The following is a 27,289-nucleotide window of genomic DNA, read 5'->3' as shown; positions in this document are numbered from 1 at the left end:
AGAAGAATAGAATATTAACGTTGCCCATTATTGGACATGGCTACAATCCGGTCACCATGCTGCAAGTTGTATTGGGTGCTCGCTCCTTTAGCTTGACGCTCCTGATCTTGAATCTAGAATCGATTGCTCTTCCTTGAGGTCCCGGATGTTGTGGTTGAAATTTTTGCAGTTGAATATTTTAACGTTGAATTATTTGCAGTATTTTAAAAGGTTGAAAAACATTCAGATACATAATTTCAATGCATAAATATTCAGTGCTAGAAATTCAATCACCTTTTTCTTTCAAAACCCGATGACACAGATTTAATTCCATACTCTGGGGTTAAGATGTTTAAACCTGCCCACCTGCAAAACACACTGGGAGACAACACCCTCTGGGACTTCTGGGAACTTCTGGCGCAGGTCATGCAAAACCTGAATGTCAATCTGGTGGCTTCCCTGGGCCATTCGTGTGTTACCAGGTCAGGACTGCTCGTTTTGTTCGGCGCCCTGGGGCTGGGGCATCAGTTGTGGCAGCAAACCGCCTTCATCTTGAACATCTTCTAAATTTAAACAAAGAAGTAAAAAGGAGGGTGGGGGCATCTGATGAGAAATTTTGCTCCATTTGCAAATCCAACATACGCAGAATATAATTTTTCCTCTAGTGGAAGGGGAATCTTCACAGAGTAATACGAGCTAGAGAAGTCTGTTTTGTTACTCCTAAAAAAAGTTGCAGGAGCCAACGTGGTCTGCTGCAAGACCGCTCGCTCTTCAAGACACCCGACAGACATTTGAGGTTGTTGATTTCATTATGGCTGGGGGAGCTTTCAAAACAAAGGTTCACGAGAATACACAGCATTCATTTCAGAAGCCCTCCTCCACACAGAGCTCCTTAGTAAAAGAGTAGCAGCAGGAGGAAACCACTTCTGACTGTCTACTGAAAACAGCCTTTTCCAGTAGTGGAGGGGGGACATTATTCATCCCAGAACCAACCAGAGCAAAGGCTTTCCCAAAAGGGCCTTATCATCAAACGTTCTGCACACACAGTGGAACTCGCTCTGAGATCGGGGTACTTGTTTAGAAGAAAGACAAATACATTTTACTTTGGAAAAAGTTTCCCTTTATAGCCCTATAAAAAGCTCTCATGTGTTTTCATTAGAGCTAATACAGGAACATTGCCAGCATAACAATACCTTAATTGCAGGTGAAAAGGCTTACTTTTGACAACCTAGTCATTTTGCCATGTCTCATTGCGCCCACATACCCCTTCAGATAGGAAAAAAACTTTTGATCGGAAAAATTACAATGTTCATAACAAATGCAGTTATTGCATGCATTATTGCAGTGTTAACATGGATGATGCTATTGTATTTATGCTTGTGTTTTATTTACTTCATTTTCATCTGTTTTGGGAGTGTTTGAGTCTGCTTGTGTGTCTAACTATGCCTGCACGGTATGGCCAAAAATCCATATTACGGTATTAAGAAACATTCTGACGGTATTCCGGTATATCACGGTATTGCTTTTTCAAGTAAACAGCAATACCAACGCTGTTGGAGCTGGAATTACCGCGGCTGCTGGCACCAGACTTTCCCTCCAATGGATCCTCGTTAACCAGTATGGATCAACCAATTGATCCATATAATTCGGGATTTTTTGAGGAAAATATTAATTAGCTTGTGGTTGCCATTCCATCTTCATGTTCCCCAGAGTTACTCATAGCTTTAAAATAATTTTACTACACTCTTACGTTTGGATTAATTAGTTTTACATTGCACGCCATTTTAATGGCTCTAATAACCACATGTCATACTATGCCTCCCAGGGAGCATAGGAATCAGGCCCTGGGTGGAAAAACTTTGCAGAGGAGAGCAGGTCTCAACTGTGGACCTTTTGCGAGTCATCACAACAAAAGCCATAAAAACCACTGAATCAAAGCGGTTACCCACAGCGTTAATGTCACGAGTCCAGCTAAAATAAGCCTCCAAAGAAACTGCGATTGTGTCACCGATGGAAACTTCAAAAGTACTCACGTACCATGCTGTGTATCGATTGGGTCCAGTCTACGTCCAGGACACAGTCAAACCCTACATTCCGACCCGCACACTCTGCTTTGCATCTGCCAAACTGCTTGTTCCTCCCTCACTGAGAGCAAAACACTCAACAAGATCACAACTCTTTGCTGGCTCCTAAATGGTGTAATGACATCTCTGATTACGCCAGGTACGCAGAGAGTCTTTACATCTTTAGTTTACATCGCAAACTAAAGACCCAACTTCACAGACTATACCTTGACTAGAAAAAACACAAAACAAATTGTAGCACTTCAATTGTACTTATAATAGCTCTTATCTCTAGCAAATCGGCGTATTTGACTGAATTGCACTCTCTTGTTCTTCTGGGTTTGTATCCTTATGGTTGAAATGCACTTATTGTAAGTTGCTTTGGATAAAAGCATCAGCTAAATGACATCTAATTTATTTAGAAAATATTCTTTCAGATTCCGATTCTAATGTCTAAATATTCGGACAAATAAAACATTTGTTCTTTTATAATTATTACGCCATCATATTGTTATATTTGATATTGGGACAGCCCAATGCATGCGTAAGTATTTTGGATGAAAACGTGTATGTGTGTGCAGGAAATCTTCAGTACCGCAGCCTGCAGCTGGTGGTTTATTGGAAGCAGTCAAGGGCACTGGCTCCCCAGCTCGACCAACACCTCCCAAGACACGGTGGGAAACTGGGAGGTCTCAAACACGGAGGAGTGCCCCTTCCCTTGAGCTCTGTGTGCAGTCAATGGACTGTTTTTCACCCTGTAAAGTGTAAAGGTATCGGTTGAAATGCAGGAAAAAGGAAAATTGGGGCCAGGATTTATTCAGAGGTGGCTGAAGCGGTTATCCGCTTGCTTGGGTCTGTGTGTGTGTGTTTTCTTGGGCTCAGACACCAGTCGACTCTGACCACCCTCCCACTTTCAGGTCCGCCAATCCTCTTTTTCTACACAACATGTTGCAGGCAAACAAAACGCTGAGCTCAGTGAGCAGCAGCAGCTCCCTAAAGTGCAAATATGTGCTTTCAGTCTTGGATCCTCACAGCCGCATTAACCAGCAGTCACCACAACCACACGCAAAATGCACAGAATAAAAGGGTCAAGAACCTCTCTGTAAACAGGTTTGAACAATAGAAGAAATCAATCAATTTCTCCACTATTGGATTATATAATGTGAAATACTGGATTGTTTTAATCCTACTATGTCCTACTCCGACTATGAGTGGGCAACATAACTCTTTGGTTGAACTGATCAAAACTTCAAGACTCATGTCATATGTAGCCATCGATTCGTTCAAAAAGAGTTTCCAACCCCAAAAGGTTGCAAATCACACCGGCCTAATCATCATGTTATAGAATGAACGCATCATCTGCAACATGCGTCTATAAAACTAAGGATTGTCTTCCTTTGCCTAGAAAAAAAAACTTTCCTCTACAGGTGGGAATAAAAGGTTGCTTCAGAAGAATGACAGGTATGTGGAATGAACCCACTTCGGGCTCTCGCATCACACACTTTGTTTCTGACAGTCTGAAGATAATAGTGAAGGCACTTCCTGTGCAACATTTGTTTTTTCTGAACTTTTAAAATCGACAATGTTGCGGCTTCCCCAAAAACTATGAAATATCGATGGCACTTTGGAATAACTACAGGGATTTGTCAACAACAGATCATTATTATTTGGGATGAGTTTGAGACAGCTGAAATCTGCATTAAAACATCAGTATTGATAAGACAGCTTTTAGTATGTGAACATCATGGATTACGGCTTGTTGTTTTTTTGCCACTAATGAGCTGAGATACCATATCTGGAGGAGCAACGTAGAGAATAGATGCTCCGACAGTGCCAGCGACATGTCCATCACAGTAAGCCCGCCCTAAACACACTCCACAGGGTCTAGCTGACTGTAAATGGGCCTTACATTAATATAAGGAAAATATCAGAATATATAGATATATAACATTAAAATGATCCTTGTCGCATTATCCACCATCACAGTAAACAAAGTTAATTTACATTATTACATATCATTAAGCTGACGCTTTTATCCAACGTGACTTACATTGCATTTTTAACCCATGGTTTTTACATTTTTGCCCGGGGAGCAATTATGGGTTGGGTATCTTGCTCAGGGACACTTCGACATGGCGCATGGGGCACCCGGGATTCGAACCATCCTTGCCATTCCCAGCACACACTCTCTACTCCATGAGTCACCATCGCAGTCACAAAAGCTTGAAACGGTTTTTAAAAATGCCCAAAGCACCCTGGCTGAGAGTGAATAAGAGACAGCTAGCTCTCTGCATGCCCTGTTGTCAGTAGGAAAGCTGAGCAAGAATCTTCCACCTCTGCACAACAGTTGTTCCTAAGGTCCCACCTCCCTGCCTTAGGGCATTATATGTCAGTACTATAGCCTGTGCTTAAAATAGAAACTATAGCAACACGAAAACCACTCTTTTCTGTACGGTTTATTTCAAGAAAGTTACCACAAAAAAGGTGTGACTGGACTGCAAAGCAAAAAAAAGAATAACGGAGAGCATGAACAATGAGTCTCAGCAGAGCACGGCAGCAGGTTTTACTTACGTTGTGGAAACATTAATTGCCAGCTGACAAGTCCCAACACCGACTCCCTGGGCAGGTGTTGGGGATTTAAGCGGTAGAGCACACCGAGTAGTAAAAAGTATAATACATGTGATAATGTTTAGTGATAGAATTGTAGTTTGGTGTTATTAGACATTAGTTATTACATTAGCATGTTAGATAAGATAATTGCAAAATGAAGCAAACACAATGTATAGTCATGATTGCACTACAATAATGGTAATACTTTAATGAATAAGCTTCACGTGAACATGGGGGTGTGTTTCCAAGTGTGTGCGTCGGAGTGTGTATAGCAGGGGTCGGCAACCTTTTTGATATGAAGTGCCCCTTTCAAAATGTATTGTTTATTAGTGTGCCATGTCAACATTAAGTTTAATGATGACTTCACATCCAAAGTTTAATATCCAGGTTCATGTCCATCAAAGCGATCGGGTTTAATCAAGAATGAGAACATGGGTCCATACTTCTGAAATTCCCGAAATCGTGTTGTAAACTCTGACTCAAGTCCGCTGATGTATTTGCATATTCTGTGCTCCGTGGACAGCTCCCTTAAGTGTCTGAAGTAGTGCAAAGTGGAGGCGGCAATGTCGCTTGAAAAAAACTGTCAGCTTTCCAACAAAAGCAGCCCGCGTGTCGTACATGTCCATAACGGTTTGCCCTGCACCTTGCAGGTGTAGATTAAGGACGTTGAGGTGTCCCGTAATGTCCGTGAGAAACATACGTTTCACAACCCACTCCTCGTCCTGCAGTTCGGGATAGTCTTGACCTTTTTCAGCCAGGAAGGCCTTTATAGCATCAAAACATTCCCGCAGCTTAGCCACCGGACCGTTGTGTGGAGAGGGATATCTTTGTGTGCGCCGTTCATTTCCTCGAGCAGCGAGTCGGTGTGTTAGAGCAGATCGCTTAACTATGAAGTTAACAACTTTCACCACTGTAGCCATAACCTCATTAAGATCTGAATTTGACATTTTTGCACAAAGATTTTCTTGGTGTATTATGCAGTGAAGTTTCATGATGGGGTGACCAACTTGTTCCTCGATTAATGTGACTGCTCCCCGCTGTTTCCCGACCATGGAGGGGGCAACATCTGTGCTAATGTCAATCCCTCGCCCCTCAAAATGCTCCAGAAAGACTCTGGCTGTGTCATCACCTTTTGTTGTTCCAGGCATTGGCTTTAAGCAACAGAGTTTCTCTTACAGTCACATCACCGTATCTTGCCATGACTGCCAAACGTGATGTCATTTACATCCACACTCTCATCAAGTGCAACGCTAAATACCAGCTTCTTCCAAACCACCGGTCTGCTGCGCTCTTACGTTTTCTGCCATTTCTTCAATGAGTTGTTCTGGCAGATATGGGAATGTTTTTTATTCTTGATTTTATTGTCTCTTGGTTTGGTAAGCCATCAAACAAAACATCTGAGCTACAGATGAAAGCCTCCTTTATATATTCCCCATCAGTGAATGGCTTTCCACGTTTTGCAATGCAATTAGCAATGTGATGGCTTGCTTTGGAAGCATGATCTTTGGCCGTGGCAAAGACTTTAAGGGTGTTAGCTGGCTTCCCACACCTGGACACGGCACGTTTGATAGATTCTGTTGGTGACGTTCATTTATATGTAAAATGAATATCAGAGCACCAAAAATTATTGCATTTCTGAGTGTGAAATGTCAACACCTACACACACACACAAAACGGATGACGGCATTAAAGCAGTTTTAAAGTTATTTTATTGCCACGGCAAAATTTTTAAAGAATATAACAAAAAAAATTCTGTAAATATAAAGAATATAAAATACTTTGCTTCAAATGACAGTTTCAAACCTTTTAACTTGAATAGAAGTTTAGAGTGTATAAAGTGTATTAGTAATTTTAATTTTTCGAAATGAACTAAAGATATGTAACATATATCGAAAAGCATTGATGTTAGAATGACGCTCCTTATGATTGATTACCAATATGGCTTCAGTTTCTACTTTGCCTCGCTCAAAAGGCACCATCACTTCAGCTTGCGGCGTTTGGGGAAAAAGCCATTTTGCCCCAAAAGCAAATTACACCTCACAGACTCAGTCCTGGCCCGAGATTATTTTCTCATCCATCGGAGGCCATTCCTGTATTGGTTAAAAATATACCTACACCAAAATATACCTACACAACGTGGTGATGCACTCTGCTGCAGTGTGTTTCTGGACATTGGATGTCACGTGTGCTTGGCCCGGGAGAAGAAAAAAAACTCAGCCGGAAATGTTTCCTGCAGCTGTTAGGAGTATCATTCTCCACCTTGAGGCCAACCAAAAGACAAATAGCAGCCAGGTCACGTGACAACTCTGCTGGCTGAGATGCCATTCTGTTTTATTCCAGTCCTCTTGAAAACATTTAAGTCGTGCCCCGTCTGCATCTGTTGAGCACTCACCTTTTTACCCACAGTAGGGTAATTGAGCAGCCATTTGACCCACATTTACTATTGTCAAAACAATTACAAATGCTGGGCGGCATACTTCTCAAACTCGCGGCCGTACCATCCGGATTGTCAGCGCCACCCCTCCCTGTGATTTTAATGGTCTGGCCCACGTTCAATCGAAGTGGGCAGTATCTGGCCCAAACTTGAAGTGAGTTTGACACCCCTGCTGTGAAGGGAGACACACGGTGATCCATTAAACCAGCGCGGCTAACTAAGAAGCCTCGAATGCATTCATTCACAAATGCCATTTCACATTGGTTATTTTTTTGCTGTATACATTTACGTAACTTGCACTACAAATGATGGTAATAATTGAATGAATAAGCTTCAAGTGAACATGGGGGCGTGATTCAAAGTTGTCCGAGTGTGAGAGTTTGTGCGACTGAGTGTAGTATAGAAAGTTCTGACGTCAAAACAAATCTTAAATTAAGTTACATTTTCAGATTTATATTTTTCTTTAATTTAAATACTTTTTTAAATACTTAACTTAAATACATTTTTAAGGAGCAACCTGCAGTTTTGTTTTAAATATAGCATTAGAAATTAAAGCTGTTTAATGCTGTTGTTTTATCAGATTCATTGATTAATCAAAAAATAATAATCAACAGATTAATCTATTATCAATATAATAGTTTGTTGCATAACATAACAAGGAATAACCCACAACAAGGTAAAACACCACAACACAACAGCTTGTGACACATAAACAATATGCAACACTAATTTACATTATATTACATATATTACATGTCATTTAGCTGTCATTTAGCTTTTATCCAAAGCGACTAATAATTGTACATTTATTAAATTAGCCCACCAAACTGCATGCTGGGTACAGCTTGCTCGCTGTCACAAGAAGAGACTGTTGCTACATGAAAACATGGAAAAGAGCGATACAGGAGGAACGCAAGACCAGAGATGCACCAACACAACTTGTGCCCAAGTGAGGAGCTGTGTGCTGTTTGGAGAGTTTTTGGTTTTGGAATATCCAACATAAGTTTTGATCTGAAAACAATTTATTGCAAAGTTTGTTGAGCCGCTGATCTTGCCTCTGGTGGCAACATAGCCGTCACAAAACACACAAACATGCTAACTCGCCAGGCAGTTGCGAGCGAGATGGCCAGCGAGCGGTGAACAACTGTTTGGGTAGCTGGTTGTCCTCCTGGTTCCTTTAGGCCTTTGAGGGTTTTAACGTTTTGAAATACCAGCACCAGAATGTGGTGTTTATTGAAGACAGAACTGCTTTGGATTAGTTTCTCAAACGATCTAAATAAGAGAATGAGATTTTAAGTAGGTTGTGAATTTTTTGAGGATGAGGGGGATTTCATTGGGTCATTTACATTTTTTGATATCAGGAATTGATCACATGTACACACAGCCATCCTCGCTTACAATTACAACATACGAACCTCGTCGACCACGCATTAAATCAGTCAACCTTTTCATTAAGTATAATGTATCAAAATGCGTTACTAGTTGAAGGATTTAATAGTTTGCATCATAAAGGTGTTGTGGTCCTTTGCATTGCCAACAAATGCGAACGTGTCAGGAGATTACAGGGGCTGTTGAATTTGTCGTCCAAAACAAAATAGGAGCTGCACAGTGAGATCTGGAAGTCAGATGTCACCACCTGCCTGAGTGCTTTTTGAGTCACTGGCACTGATCAACAGTTTGCACAATATATCAGCGGAAGTCATACTTGTTGCCAAGATGCTCAATAAATCCATCATTCACCCCTTCATTATACGGCAAGATTTTATGAGTTCATGCATGGTTGGCCCATACAAGGAAGTGCTGTGTGCGTGCAGAGGATAGGAGGGAAAACAAAGGGGGGTTTTCTGTAAACTGCCACCAAAAAGGTGTGTATTGCAGGGTGCAAGGCCCCTGTGCAGACAGCAGCCAAACACACACCAGCACATACCCCTAAGGAATACCACCGCAGCACTGTTACGACATCTCTAACCGGGAGCGGAGGCAGGCCAGCGAGTTTGCGAGGCCAAAGTGTGCCATGGAAGAGAGAGAGAGGGAGAGGAAAAGGGTATAGGGGAAGGGAGCGGCTTGGACTCAGCTAACCCAGGGATATCCCTGAGCTAAGCTTGTCCTCTTCCCTCTTCAAATTGAAAAGAAGTCATCATGGATTGGTGACTGGTAAACAATCAGAAACATGTCAAACAGACATGTCAGACTTACAAGCTTTTACCTTGGGCTGCAACAACGAATCAATGAAATCGATAAAAACAGATCATTACGTGTTGGCAACTAACTTAGTCATCGTTGTGCGATAATTACATCACTCAATGCGTTGCAGAGATGTGTGCAAAGCAAAAATAACAAATAAACGAGCCGAGCCGACGTAGAGGAAAGAGCAGCCAGCAGCGCCAGCAATGGTGAGTCACATGACGCAGGCAAAGACATCTGTTCGAGTTAAGTCGTCCAAGGTGTGGTATCATTTCACATTGAATAAATCTAAAAAGTGTGTCAATGGCAAAACATGCCAAGTCAACGTAACATGGCACGAGAGCACCACGAAGTCCCGTTTTGACGTGAGGAACGTGAGGACCCTCCTGCGGTTTACTCGTCATCCAGCTGATCAAGCTGCCATTAGCTCGCTAATAACAGCAGCAGTAAAGCAGTTAGCAAGACTAAAGACACATTTTTATTTACTCGCATTTTTTGGACCATTCATATTTCAATCTGTTGTCTTGTCTATATTTCGTGCTAGCTAGGTCCGGTTATGGTTGTCATATTTGTATTTGTTGTACTTTTGAATGCTGTCACATACGGTAGTCTAGTGCGCTTGCGCATGTACTGTGGGTTATACTGTGGGTAGTTGATGTTATGTCTGTAAAGGGAGACACACGGCAGGGTTTCCCCTTCCATCATAACAGCGGGGCGCACCCCCACCCCACTGAAATTAGTGTCTGAACTTCTGTCTCTACATGGTCGCGTTTACAACTCTCCTTTGCACTTTGCAGCAGAGTTCCGCTCCAATGCGCACAGAGACAGAGAGCAAAATATGTCACATGACAAGCAAACAAATATATCTGCGTATTTTTTAATGCTCCCATGGTGGTGACGATGGGACATGTTTCTCTCCTGCAAGTAGAACTCCGAGAACCTCTCCTGCTCCAAGTTCAAGTGCGGAAACCAACAGCGTGCTCCCCCCTCTCCAACAAGGAGCTAGCGGACACCGAAGGACAGGTTTTGACCTAGCTTGGCTGTCAGATGGGAAATACTCCCCCTGGCTCAAGAAGACTGATCTTGGTAAGTAAATAGAGTACATACAGTTGAAACCAGAAGTTTACATGCAGCAAAAGTTAAATCATTTACCAACATTTAATAACTTCAAACAGTGAGAACAAAAAGGTAGCAAACAGGTAGCTGTGAGAGGAAACCAGAACCATATGTTCCCTGCTTTCCTTTTTTGTAAATGAGATAAATCAATGTTGTGCATAATAATCAAGAGCAGTGGTTCTCAACTGGTCTGGCTCCGGGACCCACCATCACCCCTTAATGACGAGCCGCGACCCAAATCGATCTGTCAACTGTTAAATTTTCTTTCTATTTCTTTATTTTTTACAGCAGCAACCTGTACTGGAATTGTTAAAGAAAAAAAATCTGCATTGAAATTTTCACACTGCCAACAAGAAGAGGAAGCTTTACATGGGCCCATGTTTTTGCTGTTGAGCAATTTCCATTGGATGAGCGGCAGTGTCTGTGTTGCAGGAACAAATGTTTGTTTTCCTCCTGAACTCAGGTGAGTATAACCATGAGTTTCAAAAGTTCCAAAACCTAAGGGCCTTCTTTTAAAAACGGGCCGTTGCTGCGACCAGACAGGCAGTTGCCGTGGGCAAAGCTACAGTGAACCACAACAAACAAAGGCTTTTCGGCTGGGGTGGACCGCACGGTCCACCACGCCCTAACAATATGTTTTCAGAATGAGACAGCAAAGGAGCACAAGAGCCCAAGGCCCAGGACGGTTACTGATAGGACACCGGATTAAAGCTTGTTACGCTTTCTGGGGGGAAAAAACCTGAAGGGGATGATATTCATAAGCATATTCATCATATTCTTCATACTATAAACCATTGCACATCCCATTGAATTTATTTGTGAATATATGTCTGCCTAGCTTTTTTTCAACAGTTATATAGTTGCACATTTGAATATTTTATATCAATATTTTATTAATTATTAATATTTTGCACAAAACACAAGCTAATTTCCTTGCATGTGAAAATAAAATCTCATTCAGAAATAAAAAAAATGTTATTTCCAGTTAACAAATGGGCCCCATTGGAGTGTTTTATTCTAGCGAGCATCGGTAGTTTCTAAGACAAGCCGCACAAAAACCAGGGACACCAACTCCTCCGCAAACGCCTTCTCGCCCCTCAAAACCAATATGCAGGTTCAGGATGTCATCTACGAGTCTGGAAATGCTTCGGGGGAGATCAGTGCAGTTAGTTTGTCGACAAGGATTTTATTTCAGAGCAGAGAAGAGACGAGACGAGGGAAGTGAAGGGACCACACCAAACCAGGCCGAGATCCTTGCAGTGAGGCATTTCATGAGGTTCAAAATGTCTTGCGAACGGAGGTGTTTCTCAGGGCAATACAACATGGGAGGAAGTGCTACACATATCCGGCTGATTGCACCGCAGCCCAAAGATTAACCGCCAAACTGGCTTCCTGTGCGCCGTTTATTCGTAAAAGAGGCGACCTGTATTGGATCGGGGCTCGCATTGGTGATGCAGTGATTAATGTTGCACGATGTACCTGCACTAGAAAAGATACCGCGGTACCCTTACATTTAAAACGATATTGAACACTTTTAGTACCTCATTAAAAAAGCAAGCAATCAGAGTGCACTCATTGTTCTGCTGCCTGCACGCATCGACTGCATGGGCGGGGCTGACCAGCTCTCACATGCAACAGGCAGCCATCACTCAGAGTTATCTCAGGGGAGACATGCCTTCACGTGCTGGAGATTTTGTCGACCATCGGCTTGTTGAAAGAAAAAATGCCAGAAGTGGGCTCAGGAAATCCATTTCTTAGGCCTCAAAAAGAGGAAATCTCCGGGTAAAAGAGGACCGTCGGCTTGGTCTTGTGTTGCGCTTGATGTTTGACTGTGTTAGGAAAGTTGTTGTCAAACTAGCCATAATAGCTACAACGCTGCCATCTCACGGTTTCCCTGTGTGACACACGCTTTTGCATGTTTTCACAGGCACTCACGCCACTCATCAAATTTCTTACGCTCCAAAAAACCTGCGCTGGTTCATCAACCTCGCCGACGGTAAATGGTCCATCGGTGACTATTTGCTGCACGTAGCGTTCAAAGAGGCCGACGCGAGAGCACTTAATACTAGCATCAAAGTCCAAGTGTGTTATAACAAGCTTGCTAACATTGCTAACGAGATGTCTTGCTGGCGACTAAACTTAATGAAACCTGTTAATTTGCTTACTTTATGACAAAAAAGCAAGTCAGCATAGAGCAAAAAGCATCACAGATGCGCCATTTGCCGTTGGCGAGGTTGCAGATAAACCAGCGCGGATTGTGTTTTTAGCGTGAGAATTTGGATGTGTGACGTGAGTGGGTGTGTCACACGGGGAAACAGAGTTGGCAGCCCTGTAGCTGTGTTGGCTTGCCCGACAACAACTTTCCTTACAGTCAGACATCAAGCAAGTCCAACACAAGACAACAATTAAGTTACTGAATAGTCCAGCAGAAATATAAACATGCATAATAACCTACAATTTCACTCATGCGGGCCCATGTGATCATGAGGTCAGAATGCACACAAAATTTTACCAAATACACACTTGATGCAAATTCATAGAAATTGCGTGTCCATCTTTAATGTACCCAATCCACATAGCTTTAGTTTTTTTCCACCTCGAACACACATCTGTAAAATGATGTAATTCATTCTTATGGAAATGACTATGTAGTCATATACAGACAACAGGCCTACATAGCCGTGTATAATCAATGCTATGATTTTATCATGTTGTTTTCATTAATATCTTGCTGTGGGCTAATACTAATATGAATTACAGATGTTTTATTTATTACTATCATTAGATAAATATTCCAGTATTGTATTTGTGGTATCGTAAGCATTGGGTATCGTAATATTTCTGGCAGGTATAGTATCAAAGTCATCATTTTGGTATCGTGACAACCCTAGCGGTGATGCGTCCCGGAAGATGTGATGGAACGCCAGAACAGTCTGTTTTTCTTATACAAACATGATCTTCTTCCTATTACTGGTCCATGGCACTTACAGTAGTTCTCTTTGTAGCTTTGTATGGGTTTTGGGGAACGGAACAGTAGATATGCACATCTACAGGGACCACAAGTATAGTGTACTTGTTGGTGGTCGTGTCCGACCGATTGTGGCGGGCCGGTCGGAGCAAAAATGCCAGGGCCCTTTTTTTGTCCCAGTCCAGCCCTGGCTGGGCGCAGCATATTTCTCACCTGCTGAGCATCAACTGATCGTGGAAACACACGAGGAGGTGAAGCATTTAATATGCAAAAAATAAAGGAATACGGCAGCTGTAATTAAACAGAAAAGGCCTGGCAGACAATCGACTGAATGTGGAAGGGTTTTTAAAATATCTACATACTAGGCAAGTTGTACACTTTTAATATGATTTATGTGTTGGTTTTATTGCTGTATCTGTGTGCTAAAGCACTGGTTTTACTGTAAAGTGTCTTTGAGTAGCCTTCCGTGTAAAGCACTATATGATTAAATGTATTATTTAGTCTTCTTTGCCGTAAAAGTGAGCAGAGGGAATTAATGTTGCTCTGTAAATTTACCTTAAAGACTAGGTCTAATTTTAAACCCTTTTCACAATGCAAGATTATGTTTTACAATATGCACACATCTCTATGAGCAGTGTCTAATTCTAAATATCTTTCTAAAATAATGTGCAAAGAACAAACAAGACTGGACAAAAAAGATCCTGGCAACAGGTCAAGATAAAATATTTAAAAAATGTGCAGTCTAGTAAGTGCCTTAACAGTTTACAAATGGTGTAGAAATTACTTACAAAATGCCTCCTCACATATTTGATCTAAACTGATTAAAGCAGTTAAGAAGGAGGAGTGGGGGGGTGTTCCAGCACCATGCAGGCTTCACCCTAGTTGAGGAATTGGCCCTTGTTTTTAAAGGCCTGTGATGAAAGGGATTCACATCTCAATAGTGAAGTGCTGATTCATCCAAAACATGGTTGAAAAAGGGGCATTATGGTGCAGTACAAAACACAGGTGATCGGGACTATATACAGCGGGTGAAATAAGTATTGAAACGTCACCATTTTTCTTAGTAAATATATTTCCAAAGGAGTTATTGACATAAAATTTCCACCAGATGTTGGTAACAACCCAAGTAATACATACATACAAACCAAAACAAAGAAGTTCAGAAATAAAGTTATGTGTAATAAAGTGGAATGACACAGGGAAAAGGTATTGAAAACATGAAGTAAGGGAGGTGCAAAAAAGACAACAGCTGAAAACTATCAGTAATTAAAAAGCAATCCAGACCCTCTTCAGTGCAAATTAACATCAGCTGGTTCAGTCCCAGCTGATGGCCTACAAAAAGGTCTCATTGCCGAGGGGTCACACAATACATCCCATGATGGGTAAAAGCAAAGAGCTGTCTCAAGACCTTCGACACCCAATTGTTGCAAAAACACAATGATGGTATTGGTTAGAGGCGCATTTCTAAGCTTCTGAATGTTCCAGTGAGCACAGTAGGGGCCGAAATACGGAAGTGGAAAGACAATCATTTCACCATAAATGTATTTAGACCAGGTGCTCCTCGCAAGATTTCTGACAGAGGAGTGAAAAGAATGATTAGAAGAGTTGTCCAAGAGCCAAGGACCACTTGTGGAGAGCTTCAAAGAGACCTGCAATTAGCAGGTGCTGTTATCTCAAAGAAAACAGTAAGTAATGCACTCCACCACCATGGCCTGTATGCACGCTCACCACACAGGACTCCATTGCTGGAATAAAAAACATGTTGAAGCTCGTTTAAAGTTTGCTGCACACAACATTTGGAAAAGCCAGTGAAACACTGGGAGACTGTAGTGTGGACACATGAGAGCACAATTCAACTGTTTGGATGCTATAATACACAGCATGTTTGGAGGAGAAACGGCACTGCACATCACCCTAAAAACACCATACCAACAGTGGAGTTTGGAGGTGGGAACATCATGGTGTGGGGCTGCTTTTCAGCAAACTTCACATAATTGAAGGAAGGATGAATGACAAATGTACAGAGGCATTGACAGAAATCTGTTGCCATCTAGCAGGATGATGAAGATGAAACGAGGGACAATGATCGCAAACACACAGCCAAGGAAACTCAGCTGGTTTCAAAGAAAGAAAATAAAGCTGCTAGAATGGCCCAGCCAATCACCTGACTTAAATCCCATTGAAAATCTATGGAACTGAAGATCAAGATTCATAGAAGAGGCCCACGGAACCTTCTAGATTTGACACTGTTTGTGTGGAAGAATGGGCCAAAATCCCACCAGAGCAATACATGTGACTAGTTTCTCCAAACAGGAGGCGTCTTGAAGCTGTTATTAACAACAAAGGCTTTTGTACAAACTATTGAATAAATATCAGTAAGCGTTTAATACTTTTTCCCTGTCATTTCACATTATTACACATAACTTTATTTCTGAACTTGTTATCTAAACAGTGGCGCACTGCCACAGATTCAACACCGGCCGCCACACATTGGCGCTTTGTGTATTTATTTATTTTTACCGCTATTTAAATCACGCAGTGTATTCGTTCAGCTGCATTTCCTTTCCCTGCTCTCCCGCCGTCTCGGTCACTCACGTGTGTGTGTGTGTGTGTCACACACACAGGTTTTGCCCCCTTACTGTCAACAGCGAGCGCGTAGAAAGCACCTTTGAGCACGAGCAGGGCCTCGCAAGCAAGTTTCGTGCAATACCCCCCTGCACGGCAGTCTTTCCAAAGATGCCTGTTCAGAAAACAGTGATTCCGGTTTCATTTAGAAAAGCAAATAGATTGCAATATTATCCTGTTTCAGGGCCGAGTTTCTGCAAAGGGAAACTTTAGGGAACTTTAAGATTACTGCCTTCATTAGCATGAAGAGCTGCTCTTTAATTATTGCCCCTGATTCACAAGTGCAAATCTACACAAGATGTCTATTTTGGTTCAGTTTTTTAGCCAAATAATTCAGTCTGAGTCAACTCTGAGTAGCTGGGTTTAATGTCTCCAAACTTATGATAAATAATGCCTGAACAATTCAGTAATTATTCAGTAAAATTAATTTCATGGATAGTTCCACAATAGATTAGATTAATTAAGGTTTTTAATGACAATAGCAAAACAATACCTGGGACAGCGGCGTGTGAGGGACTGAATCACACACACAGCTCTGTAATAAGCGGCTGGGTAAAGCAGCCTGCAGCTGGACACACAGGAATTGTGTTTAAAAGCCTAAACCAAAATGCGAGCAGTTAACACACTAAAGCTACAGTTACTACTTGGGATCTGCAAATTGTAGGCTGCAAAAGGCCCTGACCAAAAGGGCAAGGAGTACACGCAAATTATCGTCTCAGTATCTTTTCACACAACATGAGCAAATTAAGCCTAGTTCTGAAACTCAGCCCTACAGAATGACTGGGATTGGGTCACTCAGTTACCAAATCCTACAACTGGGATTAAAACAACCACATCCGTTCACTTGATGCTTTTGATTGTTGTTTGTACATCTCAAATGGTCCTATTATGAGGAGACACTAAAAAGGATACACTGCAGAATGTCTAAAGTTTAAGGTCGCAGTAGTGGGTTTGTGTTCAGTGCTTAGTCGTGCACCTCTGAATTGGCGCGCACCAAATAGTTCACTAATAAAAGCACGATTTACATGTTTAGGGTTAAAACTAAATTCACCAAATAATTTGCACCCGAAATAAATTAATTACAGGATATCCAAACTTTAATTTTTATTATGCATTAAATATGTTTTGTACAGGTGTTGCACAATAAGTCATAAAGTAGTCTATGATTATGAGATACGAGTCTAAAGAGGATTAAAATCCCTCCTCATTATTGTTGAGGCTGGTTTAGGGCTTTACGCCAGTTACACCAGCCTATGTGTATGTCTCTGGGTTTCACATTGCTGTCTTTTCTAATCTTACAGTTAGGGTTATCCGTTTGTTTGCCCTCTGACATCAAGTAGAAATAATGCAGCAATCAGTAGAAATGCTAAGATCAGTAAACAAGCTGTAATAAACCAAACCGTAATCTACCTGCTCCGCACAGACTAGCATTGCCGACCAAGTTAGAGAGCAGGAAAGTCAATCAAGTTTAAAGCTGTGGTAAAATTGGACTTTAAAAAGTCCGAACGACCGCTGACACAGCGTTCGCTGGATGTGTTACAGACAAATTATAACGTCAGAACTGTGGCTGTGAAATTGTCAGCTCGTTGAGGGGTTCTGCCTTCTAAAAATAAAGGAAATAAAAATCTATTTGTGGAACTCTACCATTAAGAAATAAAGCTTAATCATAGGGCTGCACAGTATGGCCAAAAATCCACATAATTGTATTAAACATTCTGACGGTATCCCGGTATTGCTTTTTCAAGTAAACACATTCATTCATTCATTCATTGACCCCGAAAAGGACCAGGCTGCTCGCTGGCCAGATTGCTCATGTAGCCGAGGGTTTATTGTGCGCCTAGATTTCGGGGTAATAATAAAATAATAACACTGTGCTCCAGTTCTGCACTTCACTTTATTTCCACTTCCTCTCCTCCTTCACAATAAAAGCACCTACACCGGAACACTAGTGCAATAACAGCTTAACCTCGCAACTGGCCGGCGTGTTAGCTTGTTTTGGCACCAGAGGCTCAACAGACTTTGCAAAAAATCGGTTTCTGATCCAACTTAACTTATGTACCCAGCATGCAGTTCAATGGGGAAACTTTTTATAAATTATCAGTATTACAAAATGTTCATGTGTCACAAGCTGGTGTGTTGTTTTACCCTGTAAAGAGCGTTTGTTGTGAGTTATTCATTGTTGTTATAACTTTATAACCATGACTCACTCTCAATACACAAGACAAATAGCTCGGGGCGCTCCACCATGACGTATTAAAATAAAATCTGCCACCTGCCGAAGAGCAACTTCTGTTGTTATGGCGTAACATGTGAGAATTTCATACCGTAAGGAGATCTTATACAGGGATACCGTTTTGAACTCGTATATACCGTGCAGCCCTACTTAATCATCCACAACTACCTTGCATTATAGTATGCATGCGTTCTCATAATTGTGGATGATTTGTAAAATTGCTGCAAAATGGGCAGGCAACAGCTTGAGGTGCAGTGGGCTGTTCAGTATTGGCCCTGATTTGTCCAGTTTAACCTTTGAACCGGAGAAGACCATGCCTGTGTAATGGAGGACTGCATTTAAAAAGGAGAAGTCAGGAGACCGACAGGGGGAGGGGCTTCAACGAGAGCCTCTCTTCTTGACAGCCACACACCCACACACATACTTAAGAGTGGGGGAGGGTTAAAAATCCCAAGCCCTCTTCCTGAGTCTGCACCAATGGGCATAATGTGTTGGATCCTTCCCCACCACCCTCTTCATTCCCAGTTGGCTTAATAGGTCTGTCTTAACTTTTACTGTGAAGCCACTGCTCTGCAGCTCCCTAGAGGGAGAAAAAAGGCAAAAAAGAAGAACAGCCCCCCCCCCCCTCACCGCCTTCCTTTGATTGGCAAACTGCAAATGATAAAGCCAGCAACAAATTTTGCAGGGAAAGAAGATTCAAGTGTTAGCAGGGACCTCAGTAACTACATGCCACACCTCCAGCTTGTTGTAAAAGTTCTTTAAACCCAAGTGTTTATTGTACAGAAGTGAACACTTGGAGTGAGCCCAATTCCTTCTCCAGCTCTGTCAACAAGAATCAAGGAAACTTCTTACTCTCTTGTGAGTGCACAAGAGCGCTCATTTTTTAGTTCCATTAATGTAGCCGATTAGCATGTGCCTAATGACATCCAAACAAAGCAATTTAAGGGCGCTGTACAAGTAAAGGATTCTTGCCAAAACCTTGACTTAGCATTTACCACAAACGCTCAGAGCATTTGTTTGGGTCCTTTCTACAGAGTGGCAAATAAGCAAGGCCTCTCAGCAACATATTTGCCCTGCAACAGGCACACATGGTTTCAGTTAGGGGTCTGCACCTATAAACAGTTGGCTATGGCAGCTTTTTGGTCAGGAAGTGCAATGTTGACTGCGAATCAAGACAGGCACCAGCTCCTTATGAATGATATACACTCAACAGTCCGGCAGCAACAACAGTGCAGTACAGAATGGAGGCGTTTAATAGACTGACGGAGGAGAAGAACCCTAGACTGTGAATGACAAAGGTCAATCACCTGCCAAAGCGGGCATACAGAACCATATTTAATCCACAAACAACATGTGCATCATTCCACTGGTGGCGGATGGAAATATGAAGACCAGCCTTTACGAACAACGTGGAGAAACAAATTCTCATCAAACTCAGATGGGTGCAAAGAAGACCACCAGAAATGGCAAAAACGCTAGAATTAATTTAAAAGAGGTTTTGATTACTGCACAGTCTGATTACAAATAAACATCCTGTCACGATACGGTCATATTTGTGCTAACCAAAATATAGACAGTATGAAAGAAGAAAACAGGCAAAGGAAGGAAATATATCTGAAAGACCTACTGTGGACCGCCAGATGTTTTTTTTGCAGTGGAACTTGCTCAACCATATTCTGTCATTCTAGTCTCACAAACACTTATAAACAGGTAAAATGTTGCAACCTGTGCCTCACTTACCTGCTGGGTGCATATAGTGACGTCACCACAACAGGAGAATAACAGAACCGTATGACTGGTTCAACTTAAACATACAAACAACAACAAAAAACACTAAGCAGAAATTTTGTCTGCAGCCCTAACTACCAGGAGCATCTAATCCAGAGGGTACAATGTGATTAAGTTGTTAAAAACAGGTGAAGTGACTCACTAAAATACAACCAACACACAGGGGTGAGTTTTGTTTCTCTATTAGTTTTTAACTCGTGCCACTGATATGCACACTGTGCTCGACTTAATTCGTCTTATAATGAAAACTACAAGAGCCATAGAGCAAGGCACACTTATCCAACATGTACAGTCAGTGACGCACAACTCTACAGAGCCACTAAAGTCAGGTCAACGTTGCTTAAGTTATAAGTTGTGCAAAACTTAATAATTCAGGTGTAAGAGCTTTATTTTGAGACTAATCGGAGGTTAAAATCAAACAATCCGTATCTGACAAAGTGTAGCAACAGGTTTCTGATTTCCAATTTCCATCCACAAGTCTCGCTACGTTTCAAAGGGTAGCTCAATGGAAAAAAAGGCTAAAAAGGCTAGCGTGGGCTACAAAACATGTAGCTAAAGTCAGCGTTACGCTCAAGTCCCAAAAAGCAAGTCGAAGCAAAATAATTCACAGACATTTACATTAAAGTGGACTTGGAAGGAAAGTTAAAACATTTATTTTAAACTCATCACGGTGATTTACAAACGCCTCCGAGACGGCAACAGCCTCCAAGCGCTTCAGTCTGCTAATGCTAACTGGGCTAGCTGCTAGCTGCTAGCTGCTGGCAAAAACTTTTTCTGAAAAGGTTTTTTTCCTCTGCGTTCTCTTTCAAAGTGAAGGTGGAGGCACATACACGCGCGGACCGCCTGATACGATCGAGTGCTTTTTAAAAACGGCATTTCACAGTATCTGCAATTTAAACGACATTCTGTCGGCTTTTGCTAATTAGCCAAAAGTGTATTTAGTTAACGTACCTTTGCGTCTCTGCTGCCGCCAGCCGCCGCTCCCTGAACCGCCTTCTACACCCGAGACCGCCACCGGACCTCCAGAGGGCCGCGCAGCTGGAAGAGGATAAGCCGAGGAGTCTAGTTACTACCGGGGGGACAAAGAGTGAAATGCGCCGAGGCCCCGGGCCTTGAGTGTCCTCCAAATAGCGTTCAGGGGAGGGATACAGAGCCTCAGCTCTGCGCCGTTTGACAGAGACTCGGGAACAACTTTTTGACAGCTCCTATTCTTCAGCCCCCTCCCTCCCCTCAAAAGCCCTTTACTTTTCTCTTTTTCCTGACTTCCAGCAGATACGAATCAAAATACTGTCACGGAATATGGCGGCTGCATATGCAAGGTCCTATCGCGAGAAGACGAGCTGTTTTTTTTTTTCTTTTTCAAGTTTCACAAAGTTGTTGGGAGGGAGCAGAGAGTTGTGATTACATAAATGAGCCAAGCACCCTGCGCCTGTAGAAGATGCTAGAACAAAGAAGTAAACAAGACTTAAATCATTTTTTACTGTTTACGGAATGAAAACTCTGCAAAAGTTGTGATCACTGCATTAGTCTGATTGTTCAAAAATGAAAAATGACAACCGGTCAATGATAAAAACTATTTTATTAATACAGTGGTATGAAATGTAAGCAAAAAGAGAATTTCCCACCGCAATCAATACATTATCACCACAGAACATGTTATTACAGAGTGAGTGTAGGCAGGAATTAATGAGTGAGATGAGTTTCCCTCCATACTTGAAGGAAAGCAGCTTCCTTCTACCACTTATTGACACCTCCCATATTCAATATACTTGAGAAAACACATTCCAGGCCCTTCTTGGACTCTTTAAAGTTACCTCTCATGTGTTCTCCGATTAGAAACATGAGTGTTGTTTGTTATGAAGTATGGTTGAAAGGAACTAAAAACGGCTGAAAACTAATCAACCCGCGTTCCCTCATCAGAGATGCTAAACACACTTTGCTTGACCACTTATGCAGTGGAAGGGCTGTCCAGTACCAATTGAAAGTGCATCAGCCCAGAGTGTGTTTCTACAGTTCCACCATGTTTGTTTGGGTTTTCTGTATTCAGTTAGTATTTTCATCCAGGTAGCAGAGCGGCTCTGTTAGGATAGCAATGTCTCTCAGTCCACTATACTATCCTCCAACAACTATGTGACAACACTTCTGTTCTTGGCTGACCTGCCTGAGGATATGGCATCTCTTGTGTTGGCGTAACGCAGTAACTCACAGACACAAGCCGTGGGCCCCTGCTATCTTGCACAGACTCTGACCCCTTTGGCCCTCTGTTTGAAGCCCCAGAGGGAGCTGAAATCCCCTTCAGTGCGAGCGCCAAATTGACGGCACAGTGGAGTCTCTTGTCCAGACCAGAGTATTCATCACTGTGCACAATGCCTTATGGGGGCTAGGGTTGGGGGGAGTATGTGTCAGGCGAGTGAATCAGCAAAAAAAAAGCCAGCAGAATAAAAATTCACAGGAATTTCCGGTGACTGAAACGGATGAACAATATGATTCATATTACTGTCATCATACACCAACATCTTTCTGCTCTCCCTCCCCACAGAAGCCCCTGTGGATGGTGGTTCGACCTGATGGTGGTTGTCCCTGCAGTGGTCCTGCTGTACACTTGCAATTACTTGTATCATTTCTGTTAGAGGAATTGAATGTATTATACATCTTTTACATTGTTGATTCTGTACACATGACATCCATTGCAGGCTGTCCATCCCTGGAGAGGGATCCCTCCTCTCACGTTCTCCCTAAGGTTTCTAAGGGTTTTTTCATTTTTTGGGGAGTTTTTCCTGTGCCGATGTGAGGGTTTCGGGACAGAGGATGTTGCATGTGTACAGACTGTAAAGCCCTCTGAGGCAAATTTGTAATTTGCGATTTTGGGCTATAGAAAATAAAATGAATTGAATGAATGCTTGCATTTTCCCAGTTTTTTCTGAGAGGCCTGAAAAATGGACATGCCACACGTAGACACACGATTACAAGAGTGACATTAAGCAGAAGATAAATCCGACATAAAAAAATACAAAAGAAAAAAACCCTGCTGGTGCGTTCCAGTGCTGCTGCTGCTAGCCCGCTCTGCTCAGATAAAAGCACCGGACCACCCACATTCTTGGCATGGAAAGAGGCCCGGTTCTCACGGTCCGAGGATTGCTCGGTGCTAACAAGCTCGATCCAGTTATGTGATGAAGGGGGGCGTGGGGCGGCAGGGTGCACAGCACAGAGCAGCAAATCTTAAAACGTTACCCACAACACCCCAAATCGTTCAATAAGTGCACAAGCACACTTGAATAAAAAATTACATGTTTACGAATAATATTCAATAAATGCACTGTGTAAAATGTATACATTTAGAGCTTCTTGATAATATATATGCTAGCAAATGCTAAAAGGAACACATTTTTATGTGTATTTAAGTTTTTTTTTGTCATGTACAATATTAGAATATTTTCCGATAAGATATTTTGACGCAATGTTCTTCATTTAAGTTAATGGGTGGTTTATTGCAAGCGTGCAGGCATCACTCTTGTTTCAGCTCAGTCAGTGAGGAGGGTCTTGTGCATAATCTACATACCTATATCATGTCTTTAAATAATTCTTATGTCTGTTGTTTAATTCTATAATGGGTCAGATAATATGTAAATCTGGGAGACTCACTTACTTCTCAAGCCTTTTGCTGCAACCTAATCTGATGATACTCAAATAGAAAGAAAGTTCTCTGGCTATGATAAAGCGCTACATGTTCTCAGAACTGTCACGGTAATCACATGGTCATTTATCTCAAATCCAGGAAAATAATGTATTACTGATCTGGTCTATCGGGTGTAAGCACCGAGCTTCAGTTGGAGGCTGCTCTGAGAGCCACTGGGAGTGAGTGGTGTGATGCGGCGCGCCATATACCATCTCCCACCCTTAAAGTCAAACTGACAATCCGCAGATGGATTTAGAACTTTGTCGATCCTTTATGGATTTTGTTGGTATATAATCCTTGGTCATACAATCCTGCCCTTAACTTTTGACCTTCTTGCTCACATAGTGGCTGCTTAGGGATAGATGTGGACGCAGATTAGCCAGGAAAGCATGTTGTCTGACTGGATATGACTGGATAAAGTAGTACATTGTAATATGTTTTCGGTGTTGGGAGCTTTCATTTTGACCTACAAAATAGCAGACTGGTCTTGGTATTGGAACGCACAGGTTCTGGTCTAAAAGGGCCGCTAACCACAGCAAAACCTGACATGAAATAAGCAATCAGGAAACATTTATTACCATAATATGTCAGACATACAAGGAATTTGACTTGGCGGTTGGTGCATGACAGCAGACAGTTCGACAATGGACAAGACAACATAGTGCAAGAGGAATAAAATATAATGCTATGGGTTAGTTTTAAATTTAGAGTTAAAAAAGTTAAGTTTAAAAAATAAAGTGCACCAGAAAGTGACAAGTGTTTGTACAGTGGAGCTTGAAGAAAGTGAACGGTAGGATGATAGATCTGTCAGTGGGGGACTGCCAACGGGAAGAAACTGTTTGTGTGGCGTGACGTCTTAGTGCTGATGGACCTCAGTCTCCCGCCAGATGGCGTGGGAACAAACAGTTTTTGTCCGGGGTCAGAGGGGTCAGCTACAATCTTTTTGGCTTGCTTCGGGGTCCTGAAGAGACTGCAGATCGCAGCCGACCCTCTCTGCAGAGCTGATGAGGAACTTTGGATGGCCAACGAAACAAGGCAATAAGGAGAGAAAGAAGGGGATGAAGAATGAGAAGAGACAAGTAAGCTTTTCATTTTCCGAGTGTGGAGAAGTATCAAAGACCCACAGCTCCTAGAATACTTCTCACAGAGGGGTATACGCTGGCGATGTATCGCTGAACAAGTCACCTGGTGGGGTGGTTTCTGGGAACAACTCGACTGGTCAGTGAAAACCTGCCTGAGAAAGGTGTTAGGACGAGCTTCCCTCAGCTTTGAAGAACTGACCACCATCCTCACAGAGGTGGAAGCCACCTTGAACTCTCAAACCGATTGATCCTGCTAACTGGCCAAGCCTGTCTGACATAGTGGGAACTGAATTAGTCAGGAGAGGACCACATCATACCAATCCAGATTTCACCTTTCCCAAATAACAGGATGGAAAAAGTCGCCATCACAACTATTTTAACTTTATTTTTAGTTTGTTTATTGCACTTTTGCACTGATAGCACATATGCCCACATTTGATAGTATTTCAAATTCTAGTTTGATAAAGGTCTGTGCTTTTTAATTTATCTTTTAAGTCTTATTTGTATTTATTTGGCAGGGACAACACAGAATGTATAAACGAGGGACACATAAAGCCAGATAGCTAAATCATTTGTTGTTAGAGCTTGTAAAGTTCCTAAGTTACTAAAAACTCAAAAGGTTCTGAGACCATTATATTGCCTGTAGTACATTCATCAAATATAAATGTACAGTACGATACATAAAACATAGTGTACCTATAATGTATATCAGAATAATAACATGGAATGGATGTGGTTCAAAGTAGCCCTAGGTGGGAGGGGGGGGGGGCACAAATTTTAGTATCGCCTAGGGCAGCCAATGGGCTAGAGCCGGCCCTAAGCATGACGAACATATCAAAACAGCATTACAAACGCAACATGTGACATAGAGCCACCGTTAGCTGTACATTTTCCGAGACACTGCATATCAGCACCCAGCTACTGATCCTAATGCTGTTTCTGAAGGTTACACACACACACGCACGCACACATTACACAAGAGTGCGTCTGGTCGATTCAAGCACTTATATCCACCATCGAGACATTCCAAGGGATGTGTCAACTCAAGTGAGCGCTACACTCATTTCTCTTTATGGGGATCGTGGGTTTTGCTGAGTGAAGCCAGCACGGACAAGCTGAGACTTGGCACCGGCCTTGGGAGTTCTGACACAACTTGCTCGATCGACGGCCTCGTGCAGCGGAGGCCGTCGCCACCATTCGGAGGAAGTTTATTGCTTTGGAAGGAGCTCAGCAAAACGTGTTAACGCAAATGATCCCATTTGGTTGCTGCACCCAGGGCTGGCTCTAGCCCATTGGCTGTCCTAGGCGATACTAAAATTTGCCCCCCCCCCCTCCCACCTAGGGCTACTTTGAACCACATCCATTCCATGTTATCATTCTGATATACATTATAGGTACACTATGTTGTATGTATTGTACTGTATATTTGATGAATGTACTACAGGCAATATAATGGTCTCAGAACATTTGAATTTTTAGTAACTTAGGAACTTTAAAAAACTCTAACAACAAGTACATATATACATATACCAGATTGTGCATTAAGATGAATACCATTTGTCAGCAAAATCATTCAGTAATTATAATACACTTGTATAGCACTTTACATGGTACTCAGACACTTTAAAGCACAGATATAGCACAAACAGATAATAAAACTAACAGACAAATCAGGCATAATAAATCCAACTTGAAAATGCGTTGGAATTGTCACGCCGGGGGCTGAGGAGGAGGAGGAGGACGCAGAGTGAAGGTTCAGCAGACAGTGCTTTATTCTCCAACAAAAATTCACAGGAGAAACCCTGGAAACAAAAAACTCTTCCGAAAGAGGGATGGGCGGGGAAACACTCAGACTTGACTAGTAGCGCTGGGCAATACTAAACAATGGGGAAACCGAAAAGTGCTCTGAATAAACAAAGAGCTGAAACGTTCAAAAAATCAAACGCAAAAACCAAAAATCTCTTACCGAGGATATAAGGGAATACTACAAAAAAAAGGCCCGCAATGGTTCGGGACAGACTCCACTATGACCTGGGCCTGACTCTTGGCGTGAGGCGGGTGTGCAGGACAAACTGACATGACACACTGGCACAGGAGAAGGGGAGACGCAGACTATAAGTACACATGAGGGAAGTGTGGGAACAGGTGGACACAATCAGGAGAGACAATCAGACTGGTGACACATGAGGGGCAAGGAACAGGTTTTTCTGTGCGGTACAGGTGTCTTAATGGCCGTTATCTACCGGACCGAATAGAAACTCTGATTTTGGTGCCTTATTTAGATGCCAGGTAAAGTCTTTATAGACATCATTATTACTTTATAACTTTATATTTGACAAACCCAGGATAATTACAATACACTATGCTACTTGGAGTCTCTGTAGACTTGTCTTTCTTATGACATTACCTATAAATATCATCAGCGGCCATCTCTTCTGTAATAGATGTCCAAGATATCTGACCTTATCACAGGAAACAACTTGATTATCAGACAATTTAAAATAGCACTCTTCCTGGCATTGTATTTTACA

At 42.1% G+C, this 27,289-nt stretch overlaps 1 protein-coding gene across 4 annotated transcripts in view; it reads right to left on the bottom strand.

Moving 5' to 3' along the window:
* The window catches only part of tab2 (TGF-beta activated kinase 1 (MAP3K7) binding protein 2), a 32,539-nt gene extending 11,215 nt beyond the window's left edge, over positions 1–21,324 (bottom strand). For 3 of the 4 annotated variants that reach the window (XM_037449692.2, XM_037449694.2, XM_037449695.2), the window contains exons 1-2: positions 20,952–21,324; positions 346–542 (exon numbers count right to left, since the gene is read on the bottom strand). In XM_037449692.2, the coding sequence (XP_037305589.2) occupies positions 346–447 (102 nt within the window). In that variant the 5' untranslated portion in view covers positions 448–542; positions 20,952–21,324. The remainder of the gene's footprint in view (positions 1–345; positions 543–20,951) is intronic. The other variant, XM_037449693.2, reaches the window with a different exon arrangement.
* Between the last annotated feature and the right edge of the window lie 5,965 nt (positions 21,325–27,289).

Source organism: Pungitius pungitius, chromosome 20, assembly GCF_949316345.1.
Source record: "Pungitius pungitius chromosome 20, fPunPun2.1, whole genome shotgun sequence".
Taxonomy (NCBI): Eukaryota; Metazoa; Chordata; class Actinopteri; order Perciformes; family Gasterosteidae; genus Pungitius; species Pungitius pungitius.
The sequence above is the reverse complement of the archived record's forward strand: the minus strand, read 5'-3'. Positions and strand labels throughout refer to the sequence as shown.